General features: G+C 42.2%; 1 protein-coding gene across 5 annotated transcripts; it reads left to right on the forward strand.

Annotated features, from left to right (window-relative positions):
* Positions 1-1,428: 1,428 nt before the first annotated feature.
* Positions 1,429-21,855, forward strand: BTBD3 (BTB domain containing 3). 5 transcript variants are annotated; one of them, XM_030235812.2, is made up of 5 exons: positions 1,429-1,485; positions 12,165-12,429; positions 12,969-13,059; positions 13,556-13,674; positions 17,550-21,855. In XM_030235812.2, the coding sequence occupies exons 2-5, from the start codon at positions 12,287-12,289 to the stop codon at positions 18,580-18,582; spliced, it is 1,386 nt and encodes a 461-aa protein (XP_030091672.1). In that variant the 5' UTR covers positions 1,429-1,485; positions 12,165-12,286; the 3' UTR covers positions 18,583-21,855. The 5 variants fall into 5 exon arrangements, with proteins under 5 accessions (XP_030091672.1, XP_018773682.1, XP_018773683.1 ...); XM_018918137.3 differs by lacking the exon at positions 1,429-1,485 and adding an exon at positions 1,688-1,796; XM_018918138.3 differs by lacking the exon at positions 1,429-1,485 and adding an exon at positions 1,746-1,877.
* The last annotated feature ends 2,191 nt before the right edge of the window (positions 21,856-24,046 follow it).

Below are 24,046 nucleotides of genomic sequence, written 5' to 3' on the forward strand. Positions count from 1 at the left end.
TTGGTTTTTGTTTTTTCTGTTTGTTTGGGGGGTTTGGTGGTTTTCTTTTGGGGTGGGTTTTTTTTTGTTTTTTTTTTCTTGGAGGTTGGGAATAACTGTGGATGAGCAAACACAAAAATTTCAACCACCAACCATTTTTCCTTGTAATCTAATTTTCTAATAATTTCCTAATATTCTAATCCATTTTTTCTTTTAATCTAACAAAGCTGCTGCCCAAAGGGAAGGGTGAGCTCTCTTCCTCAGAGATATTGGTGCATGTACAGAAAAACAGATCACTTTTTTTTCTTAGAGGGCAGATCTTCCCACAGGCTGGTTGTGCCAAGTCATAAATATGCTTGAACTTTCATGGGATCCCTAATTTATAAAAAGGGTTTAAAATCTAATTCATTTTGTTTTTTAAAAAAGATGTTGTTAGCTGTCTTCCAACTTATCTTGTGTGTGCAGTGTGAATATGCTTCAATTCAGGCATTAACAGAATTTTTAATGAAAAAAAAAAGCAGATTTGATTTTTTGAGGTGTTATACATATTATAACATTGGCTTTTTGCAAATATTAGAATGGATGCTATATGTATAATGTTAAAGTAACCTTGCCATAGAGTTTTATTTATTTCTGTTGCTAACTAAACTTAGACCTAGTAGTGAAACAGCTGATATAAAGGGCCTGCTTGGTTGGGATAACATTCATATGATGAAGACCCCTGCTACTGACACACCAATTACCAGCACCCACTGGAGGTGACAACAAGAACCAAAGCCCAAACTGGAGCTGACAAGAACGGATCAAAATCACAGCCAAGAAATGTGCATGCTCTAAGGAGGCAGCCCCGAGGAGCAGCCATGCTAAACAGTTCTTGAGGAAAAGTTTCAATATGTATAATTGTTTATGAATATGCAGCAGGCTGATGCAATTGAAAGGATATTTAAAGAGCATCTCTGAAATGCCAGGTGTGCTCCTGGCGGAATGCCAAGCACCCCACTGTGAAATCTTTATTTTCTTTGTCTCCTCTTGATTGTCCTTTATTAAACTTTTGAATTTTCACAGGAGAGTGAACCTCGTTTTTCACAGAAAGCATAGCTAGGTTGTCTCCCAACTTAGCTCTCAGGTGAAATCGCAAGTCTGGGCTGTATGAAAATGCTGCCACACCTTCGGGCACCAATGGGATTGAAAATTGGGGGGGGGGAAAAAAAAAAAAAGAAAAAAAAGTGTCGTGTCGTTTGTTTCCCAACTCAATTCATTCGCAGGTGAAATCCCAACTCTCCGCTGCCGCCGGGATGCTGTGGTGAGGACTGGGGGGCGATTCCAGCCGCCTTTTTGGGGAGGAGCTCCTGCCTCCCTCTCTCCCTCCCTCACGGCGAGGCGGGAGAGAAGGGGCGGGGCCGGGGGCGGGGCCGCGCGCGCTCGCGTTCCTGCGGGGCGGGGCCGCGCGCGCGCGCGCCGGTGCGAGGAGGGGCCGCGCGCGCGCCGCCCCGGGAGCGCCCTCAGGTCAGTGCGGGGTGCGGCGCCGCCCGCGCGGGGACAGCCGCCCTTCCCCCCCCACTACTCCTTCCCCGGGGTGTGGCGGCCGATCCCGCTCCCCTCACGGGCTGCGGCGGCCGTGCCGGCGGGGAACGGGCTCCCCGCGCCCCGCGGAGGCGCCGCCGTGAGGGGCGGGGCAGGGCGGGGCGGGGCGGCCGCACCTGAGCTCTGGCAGCGCCGCGGAGCGCCGGCCGTCGGTGAGGGGAGCGGGGCCGCCCGGCTCTCCCGCACAAAGAGCGCCCCGGGCACGGCCTCTGCCGTGCGCCCCTGGAGTCGCGGTGCGTGTCCGCAGGCGGGTGTCGGTGTCCCCTCGGTGCCCCTTTGTGCGGCAGCGGGGAGGGTTGGCGGCGGTGCCGGAGGTGAGCCCAGGAGCGGGCTCGGGAGGAGCCCCGGGACCCGGCTGTGCCCGGGCTGGAGCCGCCACCGGGAGGCAGAACAAAAGTTGGGCTTTGGGGCTTTTCTCCTGCCTAAAGTAAAGCTCTTTTGTCAAATAAGTACTTTGAGCATTAATTCGGTAACCTTCCCGGAGGCACAATTAATAGTTGCACCCGCTTTGGTATAAATTCCTCCTCCCTTCCCCGCCCTTTTGGCAGAACTTCTGCTGTACCTGTCTCCGAGGGGTCCCTATTTCCACCCAAGGGCCCACACCTTTGCAATTCCCCATTTTCCTGTTTGTCTGGAGGAAGGCACCTGTGAACTTCGAGGTTTATAAATTCAGTTCGTTGTGGTGTTTCCTGAGTGCTGCAGCATTTTAAAACGGGAGGGAGTAGTGGGTTGTTGTGAGTTCGAGGAAAAGTTTGGATTGAAGTTAAGATACCTAAGTGTTCCTGAGGTGTGGTTACTAACATGCCTAATTCAACAGGCTGTCTCATCTGAGAAGTGCTGGTGCAGACTTTTTGCCTTGTAGTTAGTCCTCACAGTACTTTGTTTTTAGCATGTGATGTGTGTGTTAAATTTTAATCTGTGCTCTGTTTTTTTATTTTTAATTTTTTTTTTTTTGTAAAGAGATAGTGCTGGGTTATAGGTGTACAGTATCTGGGATAATTTAGCTTTGCAAATTGAGTCTCTTGGGGCCTTCATTTGAGCTAAGTTCTGCAGGATTGCCAAAGTTGAATGTCGACTGTAGTACTCTTTTTTTTTTTCCCCCATTTTAAATCCCCCACAGTAAGTACACTGCAGCTAACTGCACAATAACTTCCCTTGTGTTTCCCTGCCAGTGATCCTCAGCTCTGCCCCAGAGGAAACACCTTCCAGAAGCAACATGGGATTCATTTAGCTTGCCCTTTAAGGCCGGGGGGAAAAAAATGCAAGTTGCAACAATAATTTTTATGTTTTGGTCACTTGCTTGTTAGAGCTTGTGAGCAATTTTTTTTTTCTAAATTCGCCAAACAGTTACAATGAAAGCAGCAGTCCTAGGGTAGGCTCAGTTAAAACAAAGGTCTGATGATGATAGGCCATGTGTTATGTTGTCAGAAGAAATTTAGATTACTTGTTGTAGAAACTTGTGCAAACAAGTTTTGCAGCAGAATATTGTTTATTCCCAGCATTATCTGATAATTCAAAATGATTCTGCCCTGATCCTGTCTCTGGTAACTCCTTGGACTTGGCTGGCTGTTGTTCTTTTTTACAAACGTTCAGGTACCTGAGCTGGTGTGGGTGCTCTGTTTTATGAGGCACTTAAATGAGTGATAGAACAGCACTTTCTGTCTCAAAGGGCTGATGGATGAGGCAAAAGAGGGATATAAGAGATGGGAATCTTGGAAGGAAAAGATTACAAGCTTTTTGTGGTGGAAGTTGTCATCAGTTGTGTTTTCTGCCATTAAGTTGAATTCCAATCCCCTGCCTTGGTTACAAAAGCACTTTTTTTGTGTGTGTGTCAGAAAACTGAGAGGAGAGACTTAAGTAAGACATCACTGCATTCAGTTTTGCAAACTTCCCATTTTTGGGTCCTGGCTCATCTGTTTTCTGATCCTGCTGCCCTCTCTGAGCTTGATATCTCAGCAAGCTGCTGTGAAAACCAGGCCAGTCCAACATCTATAAAGTGTTTGCATTCTAAAACACTGGGGAGCTGGTTGGCAGTCTGTGAGTATGTGTGGGGTGAAGACTGGCAACAAACAGATTGGGAAGGTATCCAGAGACATCACCTTGTCCAGCCCTGTTGCCTGTACCCTAAGATTACCTGATATGCTGAATAAATATTTCACTGGAGGATCATGTAGCACTTCAATACCAGGCTGAATGACTTGTTGATAACATCCTTCTGTGACAGGATATTTATGTACCAGGTTACACTCCATAACCACCCTAGCTGCACTTTCTCCTCTTCACATCCAAAGCAATTTAAAGGAGTATTTTCTTTAAAATCTATGTTCTCTGGAATTAGAGCTGGCCTGTCTCTGCTTGGGTGCAAGGGTTTTCTGAGAGTATGAAAAGAAAGCAGTCCTTCAGGCAGGTGAGATGTTTGCTTGTCTGAGAGGTGTGAGGATTCCTTGGAGCTCTTTGCCTTTACAATTTTACAAGACCAAAGTGATACTACCCCCTGTACACCCAGAAAAAGTAAAGGTTTTCATGCTATATAAAAGTTCATAATGCATAAAACTAATGGTTATTTATGTTTATCTTGTACAGTCCCTTAATTATGCTGTTCTGTTTGATTATTTGTCCCATCCTTAGTTTTTCTCTACTTCAGTTCTGATGTGTCACAGAGTTACTGTGAAGAAGAACATTTAAGATACCCTAACGTTGATAGACAAATACATCTTAAGGCACAAAAATATGTTCTGAAAGCAGAATTTGAGCAGTGCAGAGGCTGTGTGTGCTGGAAGAGTTTGGAATCAGTTAAGGGCAAGTAACAAGATACACAGCTTCTAATGTGTGGCAGAGTCATTCAGGACAGTGCAGGTCAATGGATCCTGTCATGCCTGGTCCATTCCTTGAGCTGTTTGGATTAGGCTCAGGTTAGCAGCAATCAGTCTCTCATATCTAAAAATTTGGGTTAATAGACAATTGTAAAATCACTGCTAGAGTTGTTACTCATTGGTTTTAGTTCTCACTTTTGAGAAGCGTGAGCCACTGTGGCTGAGAATGCTTTTCTCATCAAAGGCTTGGTTTGCCAATGTACTGACCTGTTCCTCTTTCACTGTCATGATTTTCCTCTTCTGTAATTTCAAATGCAGTGAGGAGAAGATGCTGTAGCAGACTTTTCCTATTTAACACCCTGAATGCTGCCAGCTGTGATGCTCTGCTGCAGTGGACTCACAGGTTGCTCATCTGCTGTGGGCATTTAAGCTGCATGTTCCCTAACCTTGCCTAGATATAAAACCACAATGTGGTTTTCCATTGCAGACCCCTGCATTACAACATCTGACTAAGCTTTCCAGAAGTCCCCTCTGTCCTCCTTACCCCTGCTGAAGGTGCTGTTGCCATGACAGTCCCAGGGGACTGAAGTGTGTAGGGCACAGAGCAGGTGTGGTTGTGCACTGTAGCAATATCCTCTCCCCCCTTCTGTCCCACTGGGAGCTTCAACACAGTGGTGTGATGTGGTGAATGTAGGTTACCTGCACGTGAAAAATGTAGTCTTTGAGTTATACACCAACATAATTAACTGTGGTGCAGTTCCTCTGTGGATACTCATGGAGTAGTCACTTCTGGTGCCATTGGTTCTCACTCGTGAGAATCTTCCTCTCTGAGGAAGGGCCTGTTTGCATTTGCATTCTCCAGACTTAAGTGTGCAGGTCAACAAAGACATTTGGGATCTGCTGATGTGACGGAGCAGGAGAAGGCAGCTTACAGCCTGCCCTTCAGAGAACCCATATTAATTTAACTCTTGAAAATAATGGTTTGTGAGCCAAGTTAAAATCAGTGCAAGGTTTGTCTGCAGAGGTGAGATCTGTCTGCAAGATTGGAAGTTCTGTCTGTAGTCATCTGATCTGACCTCTCCCTTGAAGCAGGCAGCATGTGAGTGCTGATTGTAGTGGTGGTTTTCCTGAAGTGTGCTAAGATCACTAGCTTCTTTCTCACAGGGCACTGAAGGATCATTAAATGCTAATGACTTTTGATTACTGTTGACCTTAGTCAATTTAGAATTAGTGACCCAGAGATGAAAACCACTGTATCTCATTACCAATTTCCTGAGCTATCTGAGCTTTCTTTTGTCAGTCAGTTTTGGTAAGAGGCACCGTAGAATTAAAGTTGACCTTTGCCTTAGAAAAAGGTTTGAGTGCTTTCAGGTTTGCAGTATCATGTTTATAAATAAATAAATGGCAGCTACTAAGAACGAAGTTAATTTTTGACCCCACAGACTGTCAAGAGCAAAGCTCTACATGAAATGAAATGGACAAGCTCTAGTAGCCACGATGGGGAACAAATGCATAATTTGTCTCTTTTAAATTAGTAGCAAAACAGTTTATTTCCTGTAACCTTGAACTGAATTATGATTTTTTGGTTGCAGGTTTTCTCTTCGCAGAGTTCATTTACAATTCTTTGTTTTACTTTGAACTATCAAGAAACAACTTAATGCACATAGAATGCATGGCTAATTTTGCTCTGAGATATTTTCTTCCTGCAGCTCCCAAACTATGATATTGGGGAATATCTCTTAGCAGGTTTGTCAAATCATATGTTTTATATTGTAATGAAGCATTTGACATTATTTTTTACCATATGCCCAGAAGAGAATGTCTGTGGGGTAATTCACTGTAATGGGATCAGGTACATTGTTCACTGCAGGTTGTCTAAATGTAGGCCTTCCTTGCCACAGTGGTTTATATGGACTGTCATTCCTGCAGCAGGCATGGTCTTCAAATCAGAATGACAATACAAAAAAATCTTGAACTTTTTTTTCCCTCACTCTGATACATTATTTTGGTCCATCAGGGAAGAAAACCTTTAACTTAAAAAGACCCAGCATAGCAAAGTGTTTGGGGCATAAATATTAAGTTATTCAGCCTCTCACTGAAGTTAAATTGCAGGCTTTAAGCAGCTAAGCAAGAAAGGTGACAGGAAAAAATGAGGATAGGGGATGTTGCAGTTGAAGTAGGAACAGGCTCATGGAAAGTAACTTGAAATCCATACAAAGATGCACATTTATTTGCAAGTAAACATAGGAGTAGATATTAATGTTGTATGTTTTGTGTGATTGCTTTGTCTCGAAATGGATATTGCTTAATGACATATTAAAAATATTTAATAGAAAGGCTGCATTGGTAGAGAGACTAAAACAAATACCATGTATCAGCTATATGCTAGGAAATACTACAGGAGTACAAAGCAGTTATGAATATTCATTCTTTAGATTTCTATTTTATGTAAATTGGTGTTTACCTTTTGACTAGGCTGCTGGGGACTTTCTGCTTTTGTTTTCTTTGAAGCATTAAGGGCATTTAAGAAGAAAAAGTAAAAGCTATCTTAGTGGATAATGTTATGCAAAGTATTTAAATCCTCATAAGCACCAAGCAGTTAAGAATATTTGGTAACAAGTATGTTGCTAACGTAGCATGAGTTCTATAGAAAAATACTATTTAATTATTTTTGACTTTGGTTTCAAGCTTGTAGTCTTGGTTCAAGATGCAATTCTACTCTGATAATGTTCTACTCTTTCACAGTTCTTCACTATTCTGGGATGTAATTGCTATTTTTTTAGCATCTCTTTTGGCTTCTTTGAGAGTGTTTACAATTTTGCCCATTTTTCTTCCTGCTTTTGATTGCCTTTTTTTTTTTTTTTTCTATACAAGACCTGCCCTTACCAAATTTGTTTTTACAAACAGAAGAGTTGGAATGGTGATTGGGAAGGACTCTTCCAAGTGAATAAATAATTTATAGACAGGTAAACAGAACAAGACACCACAGCTGTGTGGGTTTGGTTTATTGAGGTTTTCTGTTGGTTTATTGAGGTTTTGAACATATATATTCCATCTTTAAATGAGTGCTTGAAGTTAACTTAAATTCAGTGAAAGCTAGCAGTGGACAGACAGGTAGATTTGTTAAACAGTAACATTGTGTATTTATTTTAGTTCATCAGGATGTGTCTTCTGAAATTTGTTTCCTTGTACGGGGATATTCAGGATTTAAACAATATAGTCATAGTGACTGCTAAAGAAGACATTTGGCAATTTTACAGAAAAAGAAATGTGTGCCTTTCCTCAGTACTTACTAAGAATTCTTTTATTCATGATGTGGTTGTAATAAACAATTGGGAATTTTAATGACAGCTTGTTTATTATAGAAATTGTGTAGCTCATGTTGCTACATGAGGAACAAGCCTGTAAATGAGAGCTGTACAAAACCTCAGCTTATTAGAAGGAGAAAAAAAATAGAAACTCTTTGGTATCCTTGCTATTGCACAGGAGAAACTGATGAAGTATGAGGAAGAATACTCCCAGCAGGTCTGGAAATTAAACTGATTTCCCTATTGGAAGTTACCTTTAGAAAGGCATAATTATAGTAGTAACATGCTATTAAAAGTTGGACCAAGAACTGGGCTTTACTGTGACTCCTCTGCCTCACAAGGTACATTATGTTCTTAAGGGATAAATAAGCTAGGATGGCAGGTGTGTTGCACACACTTGGGTTTGAACAGCAAATGTTTAGTCAGGAACTGATTCCAAGGGCTCCTAACCTGCTACTAATATTTCGGAAGGGGCATGTAACTTGGTTTGTAGTATCTCAGACTGGGAATATAGTCTTTTGCTTAATTCTTCTGGCATTTTGAATATCCATTAGGCCAGTGTAAAGATTTAAGCATGGAATTTTCTATACCCTTTAACTTGAAATATTTCTGGTCTGACTACTTTACTTGTAAAATAAAAATTAATGTGCCTTTGAAGGACTGGATTTCCCTTTTTCTCAGTTGTATATGTCAAGTTTAGTTCTGTTAAATATATAATTAATGAAGAAAAATGAGACTTGCTGAAGAAGATTAGGAGCACATTGTAATAAGATTTCAGAAATGGATAGATCTGTGGGTCAGAGAAGGTGACCTTCCTTGATCCTCTTGTTGGAGACAGACTGATCTAAACTGAGGGTTTTGACTGGTCTTTCAACACGCAGCAGTTCATGGGCTGTTTTTACTGACTGCCCCAGTGCATTGAGTTCTAAATTTATTAACAGTATTTGTATAGTAAAACAACAAAACACCGTTGTATGAAAGGAAATGGGAGCTGCTGCCAAAACAGAAAGAACAGGGAGTGAGAATTGTCACAGCATATGCCACAGCACATGCTGCAGTCCAGGTAGCCATGATACACAGAGTATCACCATGCAATGTCAGAAGGCTTCAACCCATACAGAGTAACACCAGGCCACTTCAGAAGGCTTCAGGTATCAGCCCTTTAGTCCAACCTTTTATACCCTCCTGTTCTTGCACTGCCCCTGTGTGCCCTGTGTTCCCTTTGGTGGTTGGTCAGTGCACCTGGGCACTCCATGGATCATTGTTGTCAGTGCTGCTCACCTCTTTTCACAGCTGTACCCACTGGGGCTCAGCTCCATCCCCACTCCCAGATACCACAAACCCTGTACCTACAGAGAATAGCACAATCATTCTTTGGGGTTTTTTTCCCTCTTTCACATCCATCTAATGAGTGGTTTATGAGACTTAGTTCCTGGGGTGATGAAGTGCAGTGGAAGGTGGTTTGAACCTGCAAGAGGTTTGTAGTTTTTCATAGGAGTCTATGAAAATCTAAATTGTTTAGGTTCTGTTCTGGAATCTGTGCTGTTTTCTAGTTAGAGCAAACCAGGTTTTAGTGGCTGGCTTAAGAGCAGGCAAAGATGGCTTTTTATTTACTGGGCTGGATTTTTTATCCTGCTGTGCAGATACTTCTTGTCTGCTGGGGTCTGACTTCTGAGTTCAGGCAGAACATGCTTCAGCTGCAGCTTCTCTCTCCTTTTCCTTTCCCAGAAAGCACAACGAGCTGTGCATGTGTGGTGTGCTCCAGAACTCAAAGGTTGGTGGATTCCTGTGGATTCACATTTACAATTTGTCTTTCCCACTCGGAGTTAACTGGTCAGTCTGTCCCTCATTCTCTTTATCTCCAGTATCCTCCCAGTGACCTTATCTGGTGGGTGTGTGTAAAATCTTTGGATTTGTCCTGGTCATTGGTTTGAAGAAATGTGCAGAGACCTTGATTTTTATATACTTTGGGAGTCTATAAAATGGATTTGTGGAATGACAATCAAATCTCCCAACCCCTGCTGTCTTTTGCCTTCTGCCAACTGCAATGCTGAGAACCAGATTTTCTGGAGTCTGTGGTTTTCTGTATCTTTAAGAGGTTTTATAAAGATTTCTTCCTTTTGAAATGTTTGTCCTGTGCAGTGGCAAAAGGGTTATTGTTTTGTTTGGAAGGGCTGGAAATTTACATAAGGAGAGGAAAAAAAAAAAAAAAACACAAACTCAACAAACTCAAATTCTCTGCTGGGAATACCTGCTGTGTTCCTCTGAAAAACTCAGCTGTGAGCAGTTATAAGATTCCATCTGTAGTACGAGTTTCTTCTCCTTTACCCCTTCTTCTCCCCTCTCTACAGTTCAATATGGTTTAGGTTTCCTTCCTAATCAGTCTATTGCAGATAAAAAAGAAAATGTGTGGAGGAGAGAGAAAAGGTCGCTAGAAATAATTTCTTTGTAAGTTACATAACCTTCCCTCAATGTATTTAGGAATATGTATCTGCCTTTCAGGCATAACCAACCATCTTCCTTTAAAGCAGCAGTCAAGGAGATTTTGCACTAAGATATTGGATTGTGAAATGTAGCAGCATGGACACGTCTCCCTCTGTTTCCCCCTTCCATGGGCAGTGCCTTCAGACAGAAGGCCAGATATGTCTGGGAATGGCATCATCATCATCCTCAGCCACTGCAGCAAAGCCTCCAGATGGTTGGGGCATGCAGTTGAGGGCTTGGTGTGGAGCATCTCCCAAGGAGACCTGGTAATCTTTGAAATACCAGCACATTCTCAGGTTAAAGACATTCTGAGTGTGTGTTACACAGCCACAGCTGTGATTCAAGCAGTTGGGATGGAGACTGAATAAATAGCCTGAGTAATATTTCTGTTTGAGTCAGGGCAGATTTGTCAGGGGCTTCAGCAAGATTTCTTCACCAACCTTTTATCACTTTAATTTCCCTGCTGTGCCCTTGTCCAGCAAAACTAATTAAGGCAAAATGTGGCTAAATTAGCTTTGAAAGCAGAGGGTTTTTTTCTTTAAAACTGAAAGTAATTATGAAATCATATTTTAACTATCTGCTCCCCAATATTTTAAGGTGTGATATGTTGACACCTCATTCCAAGTATTTTTTTATTTCCCTGCTTTTGTTTTTAAGTGGCTATGCTTATTTGGTGCTTTTTCTATACACTTGACCTGCTATTAAAAAAATTTGATCAAAATTTAAGTTCTGAGTAAACTAATGACTAAAAAATAGACTTATTTCCTATTTAAATGGTTTGGTTGGCATAGCTTGTATCCTGTTTATTTCAGAAAGTATTTGTGAATAAATTGGACTGTTCGCATCTCAAGGAGTGAGTTTTGCCTGAGACTCTTCTAAATCATTCAGACCCTTTCATTTAATGCTTTGAAATATTGATTAAATATATTCACTCTGGCTTGCTTTAATCTGATTACACATCTAGAAGTTTTCTTCTGATGTGGCGCAGCCATATCTGGTGTAAGCTGGCTTAATTAGCACTGCTTAGTGATTTGGGACCCCTGTCAAAGGCTGTTATGTTATCTGGAAACAGAAGGAGTTAAAGCTAAAGCTGTGACCTCATCCCTGTTCATGTTACACTGGAGTAGAAGCCGCGCTGAAAGGGATCCTTTGGCTGCATCGCTGTCCGTGCTGCTGCTCGATTCTTTAATTCGGTTCTGATATCTGTGGCACACTCGCCGAGCAGCTCTTACAGGAGGGATTTGTGGGAATGCTACAGGCAAAGGAAGCTGTGCTAATACCGAATGCCCGTGGAAATAGCTCCCACGGCAACAGACTCAGATCTTTCTACCTGATTTCAACTTCTTAGTGCTTCGCCTGTGAAAATTGAAGCGGCACCGAGGAGAGCTCACACAGCCAGCAGAGAAGCGCTCACCCAGCCGCGTGTGCCATCGATTCCATCCCATCCTCGCCGCCGGCTGCGGGGGAGCTGCGGGAGCGCTGCTGTGGCTTTAACGTGGGAGCGGCACAGGCTACAATAGGTGTCACTGTGTGCGAGCCCAATCGCGCTCGGTGGCTGCAGCCATTGGCTCCGCGCTGCCGGCTCCGGCCGCACGGCTGCCGGTCCCGCTCCGCTCCCAGCCCTGCCCGCACAACTTGGGCTCGCCGGCAGCCTGGCACTGCCACCGTGCGCTCCTCCTGCCCTCTGCCCCGGCTGTAGCGCTGCCAGGCGGTTCCTGATCGGGAAGGCTGGAAGGAATGATGGGGATGTATTTAACGGTTCAAGTACTGGATCAAACTTAAACTCAGTTTCTTACTCTGGGTGCTGGAAAGGTCACCTTGTCTTGCTGGAAAAGAAGCAGACTCTCAGCTCTGCTGCTTTTGGTGTTACAGCTTCCACATAGATTCCTAAATGTTCCTAGCTAGTTAGGCTGTCGGTCTTTACTCACGGGTATACTGATGGTAGATGAGAAAGGAAAGAACATGAAATGTCTCACCTTCTTCTTGATGCTTCCAGAGACGGTCAAGAACAGGTCTAAGAAGAGCTCTAAGAAAGGAAATAGCAGCACCAGTAGCAACAGCAAATTGCCTCCAGTTTGCTATGAAATCATTACCTTGAAGACCAAAAAGAAGAAGAAGATGGCTGCTGATATTTTTCCCCGAAAGAAACCTGCTAATACTAATACAACTGCTGTCCAGCAGTACCATCAGCAAAATCTCAATAACAACAACACTATTCCTGCACCTAATTGGCAAGGACTTTATCCAACCATCAGAGAGAGGTAAGTTCAGGGCAGTTTTTTTGGTGTTTGAATGGAGTAGCGAAATGTCCAGAATGCATTTATTTGCTGAAGAAAACATGGTTATATTTTGTTTGGGCTTTTTTTTTTCTCCCTGTATGTGTGTGGGAAATTAGAATTTTGGTAATGGAGAATATATTTTAGTATCTCTTTTCCAGTCAGTGCATCTGTTTGAGTTAATAAAAATGTTGCTGAAAGCTGCACCATACCCATAAAGATTTCCTTTTAGACCTCAGTGGGGATTTTCAGTGATAAATGCTCTGGACTTTGATTTCCACTTCTTGGAAAGTTCTCAGAAGTTTGGGGGTTTGTTTTATTGCACCCACACACACCAGAAATACTTTTGCCTCCTTAGTTTTTTCTCTGCTATGTTTGTGCAGTGATGTGTAAAGCAGCTGGAAGGAAAGTGTGACCTGCTTCTCTTTGCTAGCAAGCAAGTTAAAAAATAAAATTTCTTGGGTCTGGGACATGCAGAGAGAGTTCCTGGGTGCCACAAATTAACATGCTACCTCTGTTTGTAGAAATGCAGTGATGTTCAACAATGACTTGATGGCAGATGTTCATTTTGTGGTCGGGCCACCAGGTGGGACCCAGCGGCTGCCAGGACACAAAGTAAGCAACAGCTGCATGATCTGCTGGGGTGGGGAGAGCCAGAGAGAGCTCCCACAGTTACAGCAGGGCAGTGTGGGAGGCTCAGTTCTTCTGGGACAGGCAGCAGCCTGTGTTTGGAAAGGCCACATGCAGTGGGTTAATCTCTCCCTGGGTTTTCTTTGTGTTTTTTGTTAAATAGCACATTTGTTGGGCTAAGGCAGTAAAGTAGGAATACTGCTTTGTGCTGTTGATTAAAGCTGCTCTTGAGATTTCCTAGAAATAGTTAACTTCTGTGGTGGAGGTGAGCGTTTTCCAGTAGCTAATGCATCTATGCCCAGGAGAGTAAAATACAAGGAAAACATGTAACTTGTTCTTACCTTGGACTTCATTTCTTACTGAAGTGTGTCTGTAGAGCCTGTCAGTGCAGCCCAGTTTGCTCAGAGTGGCTCTCCCACATTGTTTGTGTTGGCAGTGTTTTCAGTTCAAAGCATGAAATAAGATTTCCTTTTCTTAACAGTATGTCCTGGCTGTTGGGAGCTCTGTATTCCATGCAATGTTTTACGGAGAGCTTGCTGAGGACAAAGATGAAATCCGTATACCAGATGTTGAGCCTGCTGCTTTTCTTGCAATGCTGAAGTAAGCATCATTCATCTGCTGGATATGTTTTCCTGTCTATGTATACATACCCTGCCAATGTCATTGTTGAAGTTACATATAAACAGAAAGAAAGCAGTTGCTTGAAATATTCCTCTTTTTGTGTTTTAAACTTTCACCTAATTTTGCTCTCCCAGGCACACACATACTAGACTAATGTAGGCAGTTGTAAATAATGACTTTGACAGGGGATCTTTGGGCACATTGTGTACTGTAATGCCTATTGATCTGATTTGTCACTATATGGTACACAAAGGAATGGAGTTACTAAAAAGGTTTGTCAGCTGTAACAAAAAACCCCAAACCAACTGTTCTACTTTGCAAGCACAGAGGAAAGTTAAAAATGTATGCACAAAGCCCCCTTAGACCCAGTAAATTGCTGGGTTTGTAGACTGACATTGTTCCAGCTCTTTTATAAACCTGCAGTACGCAGGTCTTGTCTTAGAAAAATGACCCTAAGTTATTCAGTAGCCTCTGAAAAATAAATTTCTCCTTATGTGTCATATTGATGTGTTTGGAAAGTGATAAAAAGGCTGTTTACATGAATAGGGGGTTTTATCTAACAAGGAAAATGAGTCAGTTTACATAATCATTATTTTTCTTCTTGCAAACTGCATAAGAGATGCTCTCTTCTCCTAAATGGGCATAATGAAGCAGCTTCCCAACTGAATTGTCCTTGAATGTATCTATAAACTCTGATTGTTGAGGAGAAATGCCCTATCACAGAAATGCTGTGGCTTTGAGTTTTTGTTATTTTTTTTTCCTTCAGCCTAAATAAATGCTGTTGCTTTCCTATACAAAAAATACATCAGTATCTGATAGTGATCCCTTTAATATGCTGCAGGTTTTCTTGCACATAATGATATAATCACTAGCTAGCAATTTATTGTATTTCATAGATTGTTTTGATTAACTTGTGATTGCAGAAGAGTTTCTTTTTCATTTTTAACATTTCACTGGCATCATAGATGAACATTCAAAGTTGCATATAGAGTTTTTATGGGTTATTATCAACATCAGGGATGTGTTGTGCAAATGTGGGTAACTGCCAGGAGAGCTCCACAGATGTTCTGTAGACCTGGAATATAAAGTTAAAATGTGACATTATGTAGGGACGTGTGTTATGGATCTTTGCTTTGGGCCTTTTTGATTTTGTGGCAGAGCTCAGACTTACACTTCACTTTCATGCTGAATTTTACAAACCACAAATACAAGATACTTGGGTTCTTGCAGCCCCCCCCTTTCTTTTTGAACAGCAAATCTATTTCACTGTGGCTAAATATGATGTGCCATATAAAACCTGAATGCTTTCTGAATTTATCATTAAGAAATGTGTGCAGAAAGAAAGCCTAGAAAAGAGAGTAGCAATACTGACATCTAGGTCTTGGCATATTATTTAGCCCATGGCAATTTAGGAAATTATCTAGGAGAGCATGGCCAGAACCACGGGATTCTTCACCTTCTCAGCCTTTATTGAAAAAACCCCAAAGACCAAAAAAAAGTTTGTGGTCTGTGTGGCTGTTGAGGTAACCTTGCCAGTGCTGTCTTCCCTGATGCAGTGTGTCTGAGACTGCAGAGTGCCCCAGTGTCTGCGACACTGGGATGGTGCAGGGAAGGCACAGGGATGCTGCTCAGCAGTGCAGTGTCCCCTAATCACAGGATCCACTGCATGTGGGGCTTAGGGGGAGCCACTGTCTCCTTCACTCCTCTCACTCTGGGAAACCATCCCTGTGAGTGTTTCCTGCAATTGCTGTGAGCCATGGATGGCAAGGCTATGTTGCTACAGAGGGAAAGGCTTTAGCTATTCTAAGGCAGCCTCTCCTTCACAGGCTTCATTATGCATCATAAACTTTGTCAGAAAATATATTTAGCTAGGGTTTTTGGTTTTGACATCTTGCTCAAGAAGTTTGGGGTTTTATCCCCCTGGGCCAATGAATTCTGTTGGCATACATATTTTTTCTGTTTTATTACACAGTGGCCATTCTGACAACAAACAAGATACTGCCTGGTGTAATATAGGAAATACCACGATGGGTAGACATTAGTTATTCTCCCAGTAAAACTGCTTTGCCTGTTCTCTCCCGTTTTAAAAACAGGGTTAAATACATAGTCTAGCTGCCAAATTGAATTGGTGCACTAATGTATTATATCTTATCTCAGTCTTGACTGTTCAAGTTAGAACTGTGATCTCATCTCATCCCAGGCTGAATGTGTTACTAAACCACCAAACCCCGTGGTCTGGCAGAGTCCTGTGTTTGAGAACAGGGTGAAACTGGAATATCAGTAATTGCAAACCAGAGCTGAGGTGCATTGGCAGAGTCAGAGGTGTGGAGTATTGCTGACAGTCGATCTGTGCTGTGTCTGCTGTACATCAGTGATATTAGTTCTTTATTTTCAGCAATATTAAAATAGCAACTTTTGAACTATTTAGATTTAAAACAGATGTCATCATTCTCTGTTGTATTATCAGGCAAAGAGAAGTAATAGAAGGGAGGAAAGAGTAGGAGAGAAATGATGAGAATCATAAAAACAAATTGAAAATGGAATTTTTTGGGCAGTAAAGGAGCTAAGCCTGTAACCATTGATATGCAGATGGGTTCTTTGGTTTCACAAATAAGTTGAAACCAAGTAGTAAACACTAAAAATAAGCTTGGCTCTATGTAAGTTTTCTTTTTCCTCTGTAACCTCTTAGATGTTATATTGCTGGAGCAGTATCTCCTCTTTGCATGGTTTCCAAGTGTGGCATGGAGGATACTGTCTTACAGCTGCAAAAATACAAATAGTTATTTACAACTATAATCAGATCAGTGTAGATACTAATTCCTCTTTATAGGCACATCTGTTCTGCAGGAAACTCATTGTGTAGGGAAACCTGCTAACTAGAAAATTTTAATTGGTACAGGGTTGCATACAACTTTAGCTTTTCTGGAGGAAGACACTTTTATCAGCCATAACCATCAAGACTTGCTTATCCCTGTGAAGAGTGAAATTGCATTTGGCATGGTTTTAGCACATTGCATTCACCAGCTGCAAATGGAGCCCTGAAGCATGAGATATTGAAAAGAACAAACTGTACAATGCTTCATTTCTCTGAGCAATGAATCCCAGCAGTTTAGTCACATAAATAGAATTTCACCTTCATCTCTTCCACCACACTGCCATAGCAATAAAGCTTTTTTCATCCTTATGCAGTGAGACTGAGTGAAAATGCTGTGCTAGTTGAGTTAGGGATGTTGTGAGCGTTAAAAACCTGAAAATCTTCCATTTCCGATACGTTTCATAACCCTTTGAAAAAACCAACCAAAACCACGAACCCAAACAAAAAAGCCACCTCTGAAAAGAACCCAATGCAGTAGTTACAGAAATGGATAGCACCTGATATACTTGAATAGCATTTGTCTTCTTAGATTACCTCTTAGTTACTCTCTACAAACTTGTTCGTGCATCTCGGTAAACCACAGTTCACCATCCGGGGACACGCAGTCCAAGGACTCTTGATAACACATGTTCCAGGCTCCTGTGGTAGCTGAGGGAGGCAGCCCTGCAGGAGCTCCTGCCTGGGAGCCAAGACCTGTGGGGAAGGAGCACAGAGCTGCAGGGGCCACAGTTTTTAAACAATTGTCTCATAGCATGCACTCCAAATGGAAAGTTGGATTCACCTTAGATTTAAACCTGTTCTCTTACATGGTCTTAACGTAAGTACTGAATTTTTTTGTTCTGTCTTTCTGGGCTTAATCAATACTCCCTAAAGCACTACTTGATTTTAATGTGGAACCATTTAAATGATTTTGTACGAGTTTGTTGACAAACTGGTGTCACATTAAGCAGCAGCATTACACCTGTGTGCTCTATTTCAGGTACATCTATTGTGATGAGATCGATTTGGCCGCAGACACTGTCCTGGCCACTCTTTATGCTGCCAAGAAGTACATTGTCCCTCATCTGGCCCGTGCCTGCGTTAACTTTCTCGAGACAAGTCTGAGTGCAAAGAATGCCTGCGTGCTGCTCTCCCAGAGCTGCTTATTCGAGGAACCTGACCTGACCCAGCGCTGCTGGGAAGTGATTGATGCCCAAGCTGAGCTCGCTTTGAAGTCTGAGGGCTTCTGTGACATTGATTTTCAGACACTTGAAAGCATTCTCCGAAGGGAGACTCTGAATGCCAAAGAAATTGTTGTTTTCGAGGCAGCTCTGAACTGGGCTGAAGTGGAGTGCCAGCGCCAAGAGCTGACGGCCACCATAGAGAACAAGCGCAAGGTGCTGGGCAAGGCTCTCTACCTGATCCGCATCCCCACCATGGCCCTCGACGACTTCGCCAACGGCGCCGCCCAGTCCGGGATCCTGACTCTGAATGAAACCAACGACATCTTCCTCTGGTACACGGCTGCCAAGAAGCCGGAGCTGCAGTTTGTCAGCAAGCCCCGCAAAGGCCTCGTCCCTCAGCGCTGCCACCGCTTCCAGTCCTGCGCTTACCGCAGCAACCAGTGGCGCTACCGGGGCCGCTGTGACAGCATCCAGTTTGCTGTTGATAAGAGAGTGTTTATTGCTGGCTTTGGGCTCTATGGCTCCAGCTGTGGGTCAGCAGAGTACAGTGCTAAGATTGAACTGAAGCGACAAGGAGTTATCCTGGGCCAGAACTTGAGTAAATATTTCTCGGATGGTTCTAGTAACACTTTTCCCGTGTGGTTTGAGTATCCAGTGCAGATTGAGCCCGACACCTTTTACACAGCCAGTGTGATACTGGATGGTAACGAACTCAGCTATTTTGGACAAGAAGGAATGACAGAAGTTCAGTGTGGGAAGGTGACTGTTCAGTTTCAGTGCTCCTCGGACAGTACAAATGGCACAGGGGTACAGGGAGGACAAATTCCCGAACTCATATTTTACGCTTGAATGGGAGTGTGTGGATACAAAGCATTTTGCTGTCAAGAACCTGTCTGGTTCAGGCCTACTGATTCTTAGCTTTTTATCTGCAGATATGTGATCAGTACAGGGAATATGTAACTAAATGCTGTGGGCAAGTTCCTGGCTTGCTGTACTTTGTAGCATCATTGGTGATTAAGTGTAATATGTAAACTGGAAGCTCTTAGAAACAAGCAAGTTTTAAAGGCTTTGTAAGGGGGGGTGCCTGTTTGCTGGTGATGCTGACCCTTTCTTTGATGCACCAGTGAATCACCTCTCCCTCCTGAATCTCACTAAACACTGTCTTCATTGATCCATTTTTTCTTTCTCCATTTTCTGCTTTCTGCTTGTATTGGGAGGTAGGAATAGAAAACAAAGTCTTGTTTTATAGCTCTCTCTGCTGTCTGCTCTGCAGACTTTGGAGATTCTGGTAAACCAAGCTGCTTTTGACCATGGGGGCTGGAAGAAATCCTTCAGTTTTAAGCAGAAAAATCACAAGTTTAAACCTTCATCCTGTTAGATTCTCATGTAGCCAGCTGTTTGGGATGGCTCCAGGGGGAGATGGGAAGAAGGAAGCATCTTTCAGGAAACTCCACGGCGTACCGGCCATATCCCCAGTGCATAGACATGTTCACAGTGAGGAAGGGATGTGGGCTTGGCAAGTTACCCTTGGAGTTCATTTTCTAGGAATCCCACCTTGCAGGCAAGGAAGTACTTGCATGTGTTCAGATTGTGCATGCAGCTCTTGAAACTCTACTCCCATGACCCAGGTTTTGCTACATTGGAGTTCATCTGCTCTTTAAATGGCATTTCTTTGAACCCTTGCTAAATAAATGGGAATTTATACCAATCATCTGATGCAGGATAATTTTTTGTTTTTTCTGGGTGGGTTTTTTTCTTCTTCCTAAACATGGTAGAGGCAGATTTTAGAGGAACAAAAGAATGTATCAATCTTGACTTGGATTTTTTTCTGTAATATGAGATTTTTTTTTTCTTTTTATTACCAGTTGAAATTTAGACAAAGACAGAAGGTTTCCAACTGTGGTCATGTTACCCTTGGTGTATACCATCTGATATCAGTGAAGGGGAGGAAGTCTCCCCTATTGGGTTATTGTTGGAGCTCTTGCAATTGCTTATGGCTGCACATCAATCAGAGGATTATGTGGTCTGGAACCTTTTCCTTGCCTGGGTTTTTTCTCCCAGGAAGTTACTTGTCCGTATCATTTTTGCAAAAGTTTGAGGGATACTCCTTGTATCAGGGGAAGAAACCAGTATAAATAAGAACTACAGGTACTATAGAAACATGAGAACATCCTTCCTCACTGCACTGGGACAGGTGTTCCTCAAAGGCTGCACTGCCCATTGTAAAGCATCCTGCTTCACCTCTGAAATGGGTTCTGTTTGTTGTGTACCTTTTACAAAATGAGAGGACCAAATGATTCTTTAGACCTGCTGAAGATTAATGTTACAGTATATCCACACATTAATGTAGCATAACCCTAAATTCACCTGTCAGTTCTATAATAAAAATTTTCTCATCTTATTTTACCAGTTTAATGCTGTTACTCTGAGTGTTGCTTGATGGCTGGAATCCTGGCCCATGGCCATTGGAAAGTGCCAAAATACATCTTTGCAGTGTCCAAAATACCATCTGAAGTAAGGAGAAATGGAGTGTAGTCAAAGCCCAGATCTTCTCTCTAGGTAATAAAAGGAGAGCCAGGTAAAAAAAAGTACTCCACAGGATTTATGCCTTTTATCCATCTTAACGTTTAATGTTTTGTATACATGCATATATGTGTGTGTAGGCAGCTCTCTTTCTGAAATGTAAATACCCTCAAAATACATAGAAAAATGTTTTGTTTTTTGTAACAGATGTACATAATCCAGACTGTTTGTGAAATCTAAACAGAATGCTCCATGGAAAACTCCCAGGGAGAGATTTATAAAAACCTCCAGTTACTTATATTTAGATCTACAACTGAAAATAGACAAGAGTATAAATGGTATGGAGTGGAGAAAGAGTTGCTGAAGAGATCATAGAACGGAATCTGAGATTGTGATGAGGTAACGGTCATCTACTTTAAGACAACATCTGAGCAGCAGTTCCATTTATTTAGATACATTTCAGAGCAGAGAAAGATGCTAATCAGCTGATTTAATTTTTGTACAGCAAGTGGCTGATGCAGATGTAATTACTCCGAGTGATAAGCAGATTGACAGGTTGTCTTAGCGAGATGCATTTCCATTTGTTTGGTAAAAAAAAATATGTGCCACAGGGCCAAGTCAGAGAGCACTGCATTGCTTTAACTAGTCCTGGGTTCTCACCTTGAATTTATTATTTGTTTTGACTTACCTGCTAATAAAGGTGACATATCTGCTATGTTCACTGGCTGGAAGAGAAGTTCAGACATCAGAACACTCTGTAGCTGTAATGTGTAGAAAATGAGCTGTTATTTAATTATTGTTCTTATTTGATTCTTTTATGAAGTCTTTTTGACGAAGTAGGATGAAAGCAACCTCTAGCTTAATTCCTCTGAGTCCATTCTGGATTTTGGGAGCTGGTGCAGGGAAAGGTTTCAAGTGTGGGTGATCAGACAAAGGCACCCAAAACACCATTTGATGCTCACAGCATAACTTGCTTCTGAGCACTTTGTGATGCTAACAAGTACTGGGATGTAAGAAGGTCACCAGTGCCACTCACCTTGGGACATCAGGGCACTTCAATAGGTGTCTGACTGTGGATTTGGTTGGTTTAGCAGAAGCACCCAAGCTTGAGTATATTGACTGACATCTAGCAAGCATCAGCCATATCAGCCTGGAATGTAAACCTGATCTTGACAGAGATCACCTGGCAGATTCTGTCTAAACTGTTCCTGGCTCTTGCTACTTGTATCTTTGATTTGCTGGTGAGAGGAATCAGTGATAAGAGAGTATAATGTAATATACTTTCTGCATATCTAAAATAGTATTTAAGTAAACACTTTAATTTCTACATTCTTATTGCACTGAACTGTTTTGGGTTTTGTTTTTTGTTGTGATAAACTCGGCTCACTGCAGGTCCCAGCACCCATTTGTGCTGAAGCAGTGTTTGACCTTAGCAGGCTTACAGCATTATTTATAAAGGACAGATATATATAAATATATAAAGTACCTCATGTTGAATGTTATTGTACTGTATCTTTAATGTCACAGTGCAGATCTTGGTGGACTCATGAATGTGTATAATCACGTTAAACATAAAAATAAAAATGATTCTTAAATGGTTGTTTCCTGCAGTATCTTTGAAGCATGAGCTGTGAAAGTCCTTACTTAGTTATCTCTTTTAACAGTTCCTATTGTTGTTCAGTTGTGCAGGGATATTTGTTGAGCTTATGCATTCAGAGATCTTTTGATCCCCAAAGAAGCAAAAGTCTAAGGAAAATCAAAGAAGAACAATGAAAATGTTAATCAGTTGCATTGTAAAAAGGTTGATGATTAAGCTAATGAGCTAGAGTGAATGAATTCATTTATGTACTTTATGAAAGACCTTGTCTACTAGCATTAATATTTTCATGTTCTATTAATATTGTTAAGCATGTGGAGATGAAGGGGGAGGGTCTTTTGTTTATTCTAAAAGACAGTTGGCACAGGAAAGGCCATGCTTTTCAGTCTCTGATGTATCAGAAAGGACACGGTTAGTGCCAAGGGGCTGTTCTTTGCTGAAAAGTTAATTATATAATATTATTCAGAATTCTGAGTGTTAACAATTTTTTTCCAGGAGATTTGAGACTTCATTTTAAGATTTAAGACTTCACTGACTTTAAAGGTCACTTCTTTTAAAGGCTCACTTCCATGATGTCCATATCCAAGACCTTCCATATATTACTGGCTAATGATAAAAAATACAGTCTGATAGAGAGATATGGAAATTTGAGGAAGTCTACCCCAGAAAAAATCAATACCTTCAGAGTTCATCCAAATTCTGATTGAGGCATGTTTACAGGCATTAAATTCGCCACTTTGCGTGAGTTGTCTTTCTAGAATTGTTACTTCAGTACTTGGCACCACACACAGTACTTGGCTCCATTCTGGATCCAAGGTCTCTTGGGTGCCCAGCACTTCTCATTTGGAACTGGCTTCAAGCAGGAACTGTCCTGTGCCTTGTGCTGTACTAATGACACCAGCTCTTGAATGTGTGGCAGATATCAGTGTGATGTGGTGCAGCAAGGACCAGCCTGGCTTGGTGTAGCAGGGGAAGGTTGGTGCTGCTGGCAGCCTCAGATGCTTTGGTAAACAGAACCAAGTAAACAAGATGAATGAAGCATGGCCTATCTCATCCAAAGGGACTTTCTCCTTTGCTTCTGCCTGAAATATGATGGCAGTGATAGGACACTTTGGAAACTGATTTTAGGGACAGCAGTGTCAGTATTGCACCCTTTTTGGTGAGGCAGAGAAGCATGTGTGTAAAAAAAGAAGTTTGAAGTGGAAGGAAAGAATGCTAAGATGTTTATGTATTATGTGTTTAAAAAAAGACTGGACGTGGCACTTGGTGCTAGAGTCTAGTTGAGGTGTTAGGGCATAGGTTGGACTCGATGATCTTAGAGGTCTCTTCCAACCTCATGATTCTGTGATTCTGTTTGTGGCTTGGGAGGAATTGGACCCCAGGAGGTGCACTCACTTGTTTGTTTTGCAGGTAATATCCTGCTTGCTGAAGAAGGCTCCCTGCTCCCACATAGCTGGAGACTGCTGAGGAGTACATGGCTGCTGCTTCTCACAAGGGCAAGATCCTGTCTAAAACAGGCTCTGAATACTCAGCTCTCAAGTGGAGGAACCTAGTATTTCCTGGCCTAGCAAGAGGGGCTGTCCTACAGCCCAGGACAAGCTTAAGGAAGCTCAGAGAGTTTTTGGGACCTCCCAAGCCCAGCACCTGGGGGAAGGTAAGATCCTGGCCCAGGGTGAGACACAATGGGCAGTTGAGCCCATCAGCAGCATTTGGCTACAGTAAAAAGCAGCAGATTTGAAAGCCAGCCTGTCCTTCCATGCTTGCAGGGAATCAGTGGCAGCAGGACTACCTGCTGATTTCCTGAAGGCAATGAAAGGAGCTGCTTTCTCAGATGGCAGTGTGAACATGTTCAAAATAAAATTAAGAGAAGGCTTTTTGGCATGTTGCTCCGTTTCTAGAAGACTGAATTTATTTTCTCCCCAAGACTTCCTCATAAAATGAGGCCCTGGCCCAACTGAAATCAGTAGGAGTTGCCCTAGTGACCTCAATAAACCCAGAATTTTCATTTGTAGTGTTCATTTTGTATGATTATTCCCAAAGCACAGCATAAAACTGCCAAAGAAAGGGAAATTAATTTTGAAATCCCACTGTAATCTGATTATTTGAAATAAAGGTAGAAATGTTTCTATTAAATTTTACAGAACTCCTGCTCATCAGGTTTTGTGTGCCCTGCCCCCAAGCTTTTCTGCTAGA

This window comes from Serinus canaria, chromosome 3 (assembly GCF_022539315.1).
Source record: "Serinus canaria isolate serCan28SL12 chromosome 3, serCan2020, whole genome shotgun sequence".
NCBI classification, from domain to species: Eukaryota; Metazoa; Chordata; class Aves; order Passeriformes; family Fringillidae; genus Serinus; species Serinus canaria.

Excerpts from the sequence above, each read along its gene's own strand:
- BTBD3 (XM_009093747.4), top strand. The coding sequence starts at position 12,107 with ATGGTAGATGAGAAAGGAAAGAACATGAAATGTCTCACCTTCTTCTTG. Across the intron at positions 13,060-13,555 it reads AGCGGCTGCCAGGACACAAA|TATGTCCTGGCTGTTGGGAG; the intron begins GTAAGCAACAGC and ends TTTTCTTAACAG. Across the intron at positions 13,675-17,549 it reads GCTTTTCTTGCAATGCTGAA|GTACATCTATTGTGATGAGA; the intron begins GTAAGCATCATT and ends GCTCTATTTCAG.